The sequence below is a fragment of the Denticeps clupeoides genome, unplaced genomic scaffold (genome assembly GCF_900700375.1).
Source record: "Denticeps clupeoides unplaced genomic scaffold, fDenClu1.1, whole genome shotgun sequence".
NCBI lineage: Eukaryota > Metazoa > Chordata > Actinopteri > Clupeiformes > Denticipitidae > Denticeps > Denticeps clupeoides.
Genome location: NW_021629730.1, coordinates 121,325 through 132,864, shown reverse-complemented (window position 1 = coordinate 132,864; position 11,540 = coordinate 121,325). Strand labels below are relative to the sequence as shown.

The 11,540-nt window shown below is 42.0% G+C and overlaps 1 protein-coding gene across 1 annotated transcript; it reads left to right on the top strand.

Annotated features, from left to right (window-relative positions):
* The first annotated feature begins 815 nt into the window (after positions 1-815).
* LOC114772871 (engulfment and cell motility protein 2-like) lies at positions 816-7,589 on the top strand. Its single transcript, XM_028965591.1, is given in 15 exon segments — positions 816-1,000; positions 1,318-1,396; positions 2,901-2,951; positions 3,309-3,431; positions 3,505-3,624; positions 3,718-3,822; positions 4,117-4,225; positions 4,326-4,462; positions 4,652-4,815; positions 4,978-5,090; positions 5,780-5,845; positions 5,848-5,886; positions 6,006-6,088; positions 6,193-6,270; positions 6,419-7,589. Coding segments are annotated over 15 exon segments (1,638 nt in total). The 5' UTR covers positions 816-830; the 3' UTR covers positions 6,620-7,589.
* The last annotated feature ends 3,951 nt before the right edge of the window (positions 7,590-11,540 follow it).

Genomic DNA, 11,540 nt, shown 5'->3' with positions numbered 1-11,540 from the left:
TGCAGGTCTGGGTCTAATATAGTCTGATAGAATAGTCTAATTCTAACAAACCAAAGACGCCGCAGAAAAACCCTGTTATCTGTTTTCCTTTTCCATATTCTTTAAATCATAGAAATGATTTAAAGAATGATGGTCATCCTTGTCTTTGGCCTTTTTACCTCTCTTATCGTTATTGCAACTTTCTTCTTTTTGGTCTCCTCAATAAGTCCTTCCATAAACTCCAACTTCATCAGAATTCTGCAACTCACATCATAACTTGTGCACATTACTCCAGTTCTACAACATTGTTTGCCTTCTGAACTTCTAATTCTCATGTTCAAGTGCATCCATGACCTTGGCCCTCATTATCGGTGTGACCTGCTTCATATTGCCACCGCTTCCCACTCTTCTCAGATCTTCCTCTGCTTATTGTTCCTTCTGTCCGTCTTATCACCATGGGGAACAGAGCTCAGTCGCTCTGCTCCTCGTTTCTTTAACTCACTCCCCCAGTCATTAGGAATATAGTGTCACAGCTCAAATCAGACTTGTTCAAACTGGCCTATTCAATTTAAAGATAGATTTTAATTGTTGTCAAATATTGTTTACAGTTTTTATTTTAGTTTATTGTTTACCAACTTTTTTTAGAAACATGCTCTTAAATAAAATGTATTATTCTTATTATTCTTATGATTATTATTAACGTACAATTGAGGGTTCAGCTGTTCTCATTTTGGAACAGATGTTGACATTATTGTAACAATGGAAGTCTTCATTTTTGAGTGATGAATTGGCTTAAGAATTCTATGAAATGCTTGACAATAATGAAATGCTTGACGATAAGGATAATTATCATGTGTGTTGGTGTGCAGATTGCCGGCTACGTGAACCAGCCCATGGTGGACGTGTCCATCCTGCAGCGTTCCCTGGCCATCCTGGAGAGCATGGTGCTGAACAGCCACAGTCTGTATCACCGCGTCGCCCAGGAGATCACCGTGGGACAGCTCATCGGGCACCTGCAAGTGTGAGCACAGACACACACACATGCACGCACACACACACAGAGGAGGCAGTAGGCTGAGGCTTACTTACACGCAAGCATGCAGACATGAAGTGGCTCGCAGGTCTGGGCCATGTAATTTTTTTTTTTATGTGAACTAAATTAAGACAGATTTATTACAAAGCTCACATTTGCTAAAATGAACAATGTTTCTGTAATATATATTATAGCAGCTGCTTATGCCCACCTGCGAAAGAACAGTGCTAGGGTTGCTTGTAGGGTTTTCTCTGCATTAACAGGCTAATGCATTCTAACAGTGTTCTCTGGGGCTGATACTGCAGGTCCAACCAGGAGATCCAGACATACGCCATTGCACTCATTAATGCCTTGTTCCTTAAAGCTCCTGAGGACAGGCGACAGGTGGGTCCCTTCTCACACCCACAGCTCCCTCTGTGACGCAAAACGTATCGCTACCTGTGAATTTGTTTGCGTGTGTGTGTCAGCTAACCATAGCTGCCATGTAATACTCTACCTCCCATGTGGAGTTTGTTGTGAAAAGCGTGTATGCCAGCAGAATCTCCTGTGGCTCCTCCCACTGGGTTTCAGCCTGGCAGTCTAGCAGTCAGAGAGACCCATGAGGGAGCTTTTTTTATTATGGGAGATAATAAGACCTCAGTTCCTTTCTCCTACTTCTAATAGGGAGGACAGACGGTCCCTCCATACACATACACACATTTTATACAAGCACTAGCATGATCTGTTGCTTATGGCCTAGCCCAGAATATCGTACTTACCCAACCATCGAGCAGTTTGTGCCGTGTTTTCCTGAAGGGTCCAAATGCAGCAGGCGAGTTGCCATGGGTAGTTGCCATGGGAACGGGCTTGGCAGTTGTAGAGTTGTAGAGTAGTTCTTTTGTGTGTCGGAAGTCTATAGGCTCTCTTTCATTGTTTTATTATTTTTGTAGTTTTATTTTTACCAGCTTTTCTCCAGACTCTATCTTTGCAAATTATTAATTAATTGATAAATAAATAATTCAATAGTCTGTTCTGTCTCTACACAGCATTATCAATATAACTCTTAACAATTGATCGTAATTATCACGGCATACCTCCTGATTGAGTTTTCTAAAGATAATGGGGATTATTTGAATTAGAAGACATTTTACTTGTGTGACTTACTTTGCGGTCTGACTAATAGAAACCATCTCATTCCTGACCATGTCTTATGCTTGTCTCTTTCTCTTCCACTGCTCAGTAACCTGTGTTATAACACTAGTTTGTGCTCTGTGCTGTTGGACATCTGTGCATGCCGGTCCCTGTTCTGTGTTCCTCCGTCTCGTAGGCCGTGTAAACATGACCAATCTCTGTTTCCATTGCTGTCTCACCCTGCATCTCTGCACCCATCCTCACCACCCAGGAGGATTGTGCTAACCTTCTGTGAGTAACAATGCATGAAAAAGCAAAGGTCAAAGGCCAAATAAACAGTGTGTCTGTAGTTCCATCCTTGAAAAAATGTAATGGAAAATCTGCTGAAGGGATTGACACCATTCTTCCGAGCGATACTTTAATGCAGTTGATATTTTGATCTAGATGGGCAGATGGCATTCCAAAAATCTCCCATAGGTGCTGTTCATCTTCAGCCCATCCATTTGATCCAAGTTTTTCATTTGATATGTCATGCATCTTTATGTGACACTACAGTGATGGGACTGTGCAGAGATTCTGCATCCAAACTCTTACACATTTTCTCCCTATGTTTACTTTATTAACTCTTAGTTTCTTTGCTACTTAAACAAATCACTCTATCAACATCACGTCCTCCATCAACGGTGCAAGAAAGATTTGGAGCTACTTGGCCTGGCTTGAACAACCTCCTGTGGGGTGAGCTTTCTGTTCCCTGATTGGTTGTGTCTTCTCTCTGCAGGAGATGGCCGGCACCCTGGCACAGAAGCACCTGAGATCCATCATCCTTAATGTGAGTGCTGCAGCTGCAGGCACTGTCCCTATGTACCTGTATAGCGATGGGGAATGAGGAGTAGCTGGGGCTTGAGCCTAAAAAAGAAGTATGTCATTGATTTAGCTGCCAGAGAATTGCACCTTTTGTAAAATCGCTTGCAGCTTTTTGTCAAAAAGTTGAATTTTTTCCCCAGCATTTATCAACAGTTATGCCATACTTATTATTAGAACTTTAATTGAAAAAGAGAATATAATTTATCAAATAATACAAATGTGTTGGGTTGCCAAAAAGTTGACCATTCTCACATGCAGGAAATGAGTTTATATGTGAAATATGTACCTTCCATCTATAATGTAATTTTTGAATGTCCTGTAGCACGTCATAAGAGGGAATCGGCCAATCAAGGCAGAGATGGCCCATCAGTTATATGTGCTGCAGGTCCTGACCTTTAACCTTCTGGAGGAGCGCATGATGACCAAAATGGATCCTAGTGATCAGGTACAGTAGCAGCTCACAGCAGCTTTATTTTCTACCAAAAAAATATTTCACTGTTTTACCTTTTGCTCCAAAGGCCCAGAGGGACGTTATATTTGAGCTGCGAAGGATCGCCTTTGACGGAGACAATGACCCCAGCAATGCAGAAAAAAGAAAGGCCATGTACACCAAGGACTACAAGATGCTGGGCTTCACTGTGAGTGCCACCGGCGCCACCTATTGTCCGGAGCATTCCACTGCAACACAGTTTCGGGGACTTCTGTATGACCGCTTGGCTTTCTGTCTGCAGAACCATGTGAACCCTGCAGTGGACTTCACACAGACCCCGCCGGGCATGCTCGCCCTGGACAACATGCTGTACCTGGCCAAGCTGCATCAGGACACCTACGTCAGGGTCAGACTACTACTGGTTCTAGAATTTCCCTTACAGTGCATTCCATTCAGTCCAGTGTAAATCAGCTTCACGTCACCTTGTATCCTACCAGTGCTTGGCAATTTCTGTCAGATGCACATACATGCACTGGATGTTTGTTTCTCATTTTTAACTTTCACATGAAACACCCAGTACCAGTGATGGCTTAGCATTTTCTTAAACATATTAAAAACATGGTTTGGGCCACAATTACACATACTTTGGCTCATGCTCAGAAGCGACCGGGGTTAAAAGTTGTTCTACCTTTCCCCCCAGATTGTTCTAGAGAACAGCAGTCGGGAGGACAAGCATGAATGTCCGTTCGGACGCTGTGCAATTGAACTCACGCGCATGCTGTGTGAGATCTTACAAGTCGGGGAGCTACGTAAGCATCTTTTTTTTTTCAGATGTTCACTTTGTGACACAAAAGGTCATAACATGGGAGACTGTTGCATGCTAATCTCGATTCTGTCTGTGCCATCCAGCAAATGAAGGATGCAATGACTACCACCCCATGTTCTTCACCCACGACCGTGCCTGGGAGGAGTTCTTCTGCGTCTGCATCCAGCTCCTCAACAAGACCTGGAAGGAGATGAGAGCCACGGCCGAGGACTTTAATAAGGTCAGCGTGTGTGTTACTGCCCAGTAAATCACATTTAGAAACATATCTTCCACCTCGCTTCAGTCTAAATGCAAACCTTAACCTTATTAACTTTTGCATGGAGCTGGAGTACATTTTCAATAATTTTTTATTGATATTTTGAATGTATTTTAATAAATAATTATGTAAAATTGGTGTTTCTGTGTGTAGGTGATGCAGGTGGTACGGGAGCAGATCACCAGGGCTCTGGCGATGAAGCCATCGTCTCTGGACCAGCTGAAGAGCAAACTGCGCTCCCTCAGCTACTCGGAGATCCTGCGCCTCCGGCAGTCGGAGAGGATGAGCCAAGACGACTTCCAGTCTCCACCAATCATGTGAGCCCTGAGCCCGCCTCCGCCGCCTGTAAATCACACACTTGTGCTCTGTTTACGCACCCTCCAGTCCGCCACTTCCAGCCCGTAATCGCTGGCGCCCTGTTTCCCTTCTGTTGACCTTTACTGCTTATGAAAGACTTAGCGCTGTGTGTCTGTGTGTAGTGAGCTCCGAGAGCGAATCCAGCCGGAGATCTTGGAACTGATAAAACAGCAGCGGCTGAATCGGCTGTGCGAGGGGAGCTGCTTCCGGAAACTCGGCAACCGGCGGAGACAAGGTTTGGATGCGGTTCGGTCCTCTGCATTGCAACCATACAGATTACATAATGTAGATCATATTCTGTGCCTAGATGGTCTCCAACAGGGGTCGGCAACCTTTAACACTGAAAGAGCCATTTGGGCCCAGTTTCCACAAAAGAGAAAGCACTGGGAGACGCAAATTCTTTTTGACATGCAACTGTTTCTTATACTGTTTTGACTTTTATGCTATGAATAAAAGAACTAGGCTGCTGCTTGTGAAATGTTATTTATGTGAAGATAAAATACTTTTCTTTGCACATGTGCAGCACATTTGTGCAGATAAAAAAAACCTGGCCGGACATGTTCAGGAAAAAGAGGAGATCTTGTCACCATAACTAAGCGGCACAACACAACTCATTTATCAACATAAAGTCAACACATGCCCACACTACCTTTTGCAAACAACTGTTTACTCACCCCAAGAGGCGTTGGTCTAATTGAACCAACTGAGTACAACCAACAGTGCTTGTGGGGGTGACTTATATTTTGAGCAACAAAAAATTAAATACGTTTTATTTTATTGTTACCAGATCACAATAACCATCAAATTTCAAATAACAACCAATGTTTCACAAGGAGGCACGGTGTTAGAATGAAAGAGCCTATAAGAACCTCTGCACTTGGTTATGATGTCTTAATGGTTGTCTTTATTCCTAATCCTCCTCAGAGAAGTTTTGGTTCTGCCGTCTGTCCCTGAACCATAAGGTCCTTCACTACGGAGACCTGGATGAGTCCCCTCAGGGGAGGTGCCATTCGAAATGCTTACCGACAAGAGTGAGTGCCCTGACCTTTCACCAAACTGAGATATTAGTCCACATTAGTCCACATTCTGTTTTAAATGAATGTTTTTAATTTAGGCTAGAAAATGGTAACACGGATGCTTTTAATTTCAGTCCCAGTGTCTGATATTAAATCTGTGGTGACGGGGAAGGACTGTCCTCACATGAAGGAGAAGGGCGCGCTGAAGCAGAACAAGGTTCGCCCATATGACCCGGACTACCAGACCTCACTGTTCGGATGGAGGTCTTGTTAATGGTGTATGCCATGCCTGATTGGTGATTTGTTACTCTTGGTTTGCAGGAGGTGCTGGAGTTGGCATTTTCAATCCTGTACGACCCAGATGAGGCTCTCAATTTTGTGGCGCCCAATAAATATGAGGTCAGTTATTTATTGTGGTGCCTAGCTGACATTTTATGTCATGATTAGAATTTGTGACAGGGCTCATGAAGTTGTAGTTGAATGCTTCATGTTTTCTTGTTTAAATCTGTGTTTGTATTTGTGTGTGTGTGTTTATGTGGTGGGACAGTACTGTATTTGGACAGATGGTCTGTGTGCCCTGTTGGGGAGGGAGATGGGAAGTGACCTCACACGCAGTGACCTGGACACCCTCATTAGCATGGAGATGAAGCTCCGCCTCCTTGATCTGGAGAATATTACCATCCCAGAAGCTCCGCCCCCGGTGCCCAAAGAGCCGAGCACATACAACTTCACCTACAACTATGGCTGAGTGTGTTTGTGTGTGTGTGTGTGTGTGTGTGTGTGTGTGTGTGTCAGAATGGACCGATATGTGAGATGTGAACCCCATTCCTTTATAGATACTCACTATGGAAATGCTATTTTGAAATAAAGATGTCCTGAAAAAACTTTATGTAGAGCAGCTTATGAACCATTAGAAAGTTTGACAAACACTACAAAGACCTACGCTTATGGTGGCATTTCATGTTGTTTGAAAATTGCCTTACATTACTACCATTACTAAAACCCTTGTTTTACTCTCAAGCCCTGCAGTTTTAAAACAAGGAATTTTTCTACAGACCTCATCTGAGTCTATTCTGCAGGGACTGGGTACTCGCATGGGAAAAAATGTCTGCTTACACTCTACTAACCAGTTTTGATGTTTATTATGGGGAATAGAAGTATATTTTTGTATAGCTGACCTGAGATCAGTGGTTTACGGAGAGATTCACTATGAAAACATGGGATTGAAATTCAGAAATCACTTGAAGGATGCCCGGGAGTCCACCAGAGAAAGAATATCTGCTGTTACTGGCCAAAAACAAAATTCAAGGGTTTGCTACTCTGAATCTTCAAGGCAGTCCATTAGGAAGCAGGTCAATGATGTCACCCCCCATGCTGCCATATTATATTTACGTACACCTCATGGATTAGAATACATTTACAGCATATGATAAGGTCTGCAGAAAAGGTCTGCCGGGTCAGTGCTGGATGGGTGTCACTGCTGATGCTGTTTTCATTGCAGAACAACATCTTAAAACGTCTTGGTACAGTTTTACATGACTAAACTTGCTTTAACCATGTATTGGTAGTGACTTGACATGTTGTTAGTGAGGAAAATAACAACATTTAAAGCATTTTAATATGGTATTCATATATAAATCATAGTCTGTGTATATTGTGCTGCCTTATTGAAATACTTGTATTGAGTTTGTGTGAATAAAATGCAAAGTTTAACTGCTTGAAGTCTTTAATTTCCTTCAGGCTGCTTTGAATGATGCAACCGAGACACAATTTTACAAATACACACAACAACAACATTCATTATAATAAAGAATACTGTTTTTATTTATAGAGCATAGAGTGACGGGGAATACACAGTGGACATAGTACAAATCTGAAAGCACCCACCATGTAGGGAAGCTTCTACTGGCGCATTTTATAAATACATTGCAGCCCCAAAGGGAATTGCTCTGTTATCAGTAAAATTAATGGGAAATACTCAGTGGGTCCCGTTAGCCGCTTTCACATGCATGAGTCAATACCTAGCAGTAATCATGCTGACTGCAGCAGTTATGGCCTTGTGTTAGTTGAGGCTAAAAGGGAACTAAAAAAAACATTCCTTTAAGTACAGCCACCTAAAAACAATCCTTAACCTTGAAGTGTGGCTTCGCTTGCTAATGATGGTCTGGGGGGGGGAAATGCCAGCATCAGAACCACTCTGCGGATGTCTCTCCATCCCTCTTTCGGCACAGTCATCATTACCTCCTCATGCGTCTCTCGCCTCCCCTGACCCCCATGTGCTTTGTTCTGCATTCTGGGCCCTTTGCCCAAGCTGCCATTAAGATATTCCCAACATTATCTCACCCCTGTTCCCCACTTCCACCTGTATCAGGCTCATCGATATAAATTGCTGGTTGTCAGAGTGGTGTCCAAATAATAAAGTGGGTTTTATTAATAACTGGCCAACATTTCGGGGGAAGCCTGGTCTTTTTGGGCGAGATGGCATCCACCCCAACTGGTCGGGCGCCACTCAGTTGTCTAAAAATCTGTCTCTTAGTCTTAGATTAAAAAAACTCACCAGAGCTGAGACCAGGCAGTTGACAGGCTGGCTAAACCAACGGCCTGCCATTTGCGTAGAGCTGCCACCCACCTTATACGATATTGACAACGTAATGTTCTGCTCCTTGCTCTTATAAAATAAGAACCCCTACAAGAAACAGGAAGATTAATAATAAAACGCAGAAATATGATGACACCGTGTCCGTTTCCAGGGCTGGGTGTCTGTTTCAGCAACTTATTACCTGTTACTATCATTCCTACTGAACGTACCACCAGATATACCTCGGACATAAAAATAAGGTTATTAAATATTAGATCTGGTTTGATGTACCGCACCTGACTGAAACTTTAAACAAGTCCAGCCCTCCTGGATTCAGCTATCTACACCAACCTCGCTTAACTGGAAGAGGAGGTTGCATCGCAGTAATTTATAATGATAAACACGGATATGGATTTAATTCTTCTGAGATTCTCTATACAACATAACCTATGTAGTCTCACAATTATTATTTATAGACCCTTGGACATTGTCGGCAACTTTAACATCCACTGTGATAAATTAGAAGAATTGCTGAGAACAACATTCCTGTCTATACTGGATTTAATCTGAATTAAGAGGAATATAATGCAGCCAAGTTCATATTACATCATCAGAATAACAATTTGAATAAAAATCTAAATTACGTGACTTTCTTAAGCTGCATGGACAATTTTATCAAAGACGCGATGAATGTGTGTCTGTATTTCAGGGGCGTTGTTTAGAGAGCTAAGGCACATGAGTGTTCATGAGAAATAAGGCACCTTACCTCATATTTACCTCATATGAATCAGCCCTGCGTGGTCTAAAGTACCTGGTCTGGAAGGAAATAGTGAATTTCCTTCCAATGACTTTGTTGTTACAGATTCCAGTGGAATCTTGTTATTAGCTGGAATACTGGAAAGGTTGCACTCTGTTGCTGAATTCAATGCTGTAATCTCAGCTAATTTATTGATGTGTTATATATACAATTATATATATATATATACACACACACACACACACACACACATACAATATATATACAATATATATATATTAATACAATATTATATACTCTACCTGTGCCTTGAAATACAGTTTCATACAGATCCCCATAGTTCATTTTTACATATATATATATATATGCAAAAATTTAATTATACTAAACTTAATTCATTGCATTAAAAAAAACTATAAAAATCTTTGTACACTCAACAAGTTGATGAAGTTATATTCAGGATATTTCAAACAAGACAGAGACAAAACAAGACATTCTGCAAAAAAACCGAATGAAACAAGAGATTGTACGGAAACGTCTACCACAAGACACGATATGTGAGGGGTGGTGAGAGTCCTTTACAATATTGCAAACATTGGGAAAAGTATAAACACAGTGGTCTTTGCAAAGTTCATTGATTGTATAAGTTTAAAAAATGTGAAGATAAGATAAGATAAGATAGGATACGATGATCCATAATCAGTCCCACAAGTGGGAAATTGACATTGTCATGGCAGAATTGGACAGTACAAGATAAAAGCTGCAAAAATAAATAGCATAAAAACCATGCTGACATTATAATATAAAAAGTTTACTATACAAATAAATACTCTTGAAACAACATAGTTACATACAAAGGTGGTAGTAGCCTAGTGGGTAACACACTCACCTGTGAACCAGAAGACCCGGGTTCAAATCCCTGAGCAAGACACTTAACCTTAACTTGCTCCAGGGGGACTGTCCCTGTTACTACTGATTGTAAGTCACTCTGGATAAGGGTGTCTGATAAATGCTGTAAATGTAAATGCAAAACAATTCACAAAACAACTTACTCGGGTAAGTTGTAGTTATGTGTTTCCCACACTAGGGGGAGTATTCACACTGTCCCCCAAGCTCAGACGATGACATTACTTGACCTCAGCACTATTAACTTGTACTTGAAACATCAGGTATTATAATCTGATGAATGATGAGTTTTATCCCATTATCTGTTTATTGCAGGACATATTTCATTGCTAATGTGACACACGTGATGTACGGGTCCGGGACGCAGAAACACTTTTGGGTAAACCATGACAGCGACAGCTGCGTGAGCTCAGAGAGAGAGGAGTGAAGCAGTGGGTGAACCGTCCCACAATGCGAGCTATGCGTCATGCGCACGAGCGCGCAGCGACAGGACACCCTTGGTCACGAGTCACAACCAAGAGACTCCGGGGCACGGCACAGGAGGTGGACAGGGGGGACATTGCTGTCCTGCACTCGTTTGGTGGTCTGCATGTTCTTTTCCGCCCACCCTCTGGTGCTATTGTCCTGCTGGGTGTGACTGCAGGAATTCGTCTCTCCTTTGCCTTTATGAGTTGAGACAGGACTTGTATAAGCTATTCCTTGTGACCGTTAATTAAGAGCTCCCTTTTGCCAAATCATATCATCCACCCACATGCATCCATTGTGATTATGAACTGTTGCTTTTTTCCTCGTCTTGTCTCCACTAACTCTTCTTTCATCCCAAATCATGTTGTACAATTAAAAATTTTGTTCCATTGTATCTGGTATGTGGTCTTTTGTTTTTCTCCATCACCCCAGTGTCACTGCATGTCGCATGTTTTGAATGAGCCATGCGAAACCCAGGATTTCCTAGATCCCCATATATATTTTGCATTTCGCTGAGACTCCTGCTGGAATGCATCAAAAAACAATGCAATAATATTTTTTGCCCATTTTTGCATTGCATTGTTGAAAAAAGAAGCTTGAGCAACTCCGTATATTTATTAATTCTATCAACAGAATCACAAACCTGGATGATATGATTTGAGTTGTGCTATATGTAATTCCTTCCTAAAGAACTGGAAATGTTACACCATTATGAGTAAGCATATCTTATGTTTTTGTGACATGTTTTGTGTTACATGTCCATTGTTCTGTTTATAAAAGTAATTTTCCTTCACTGCTATGCACCGATTATGAGAGATGAAGTGTGCACTTCTCTCTCCGGGTCTGAGATTCTGGTACCTGCCTCTGAGCCTCTCTGGGCTCCATCTATTCTATTCAATGGAGTCCAAGTATCTTGACAACCTCGCCTGGTATTTTGGCACCGGTCCCTTGAGTGTTGATGTC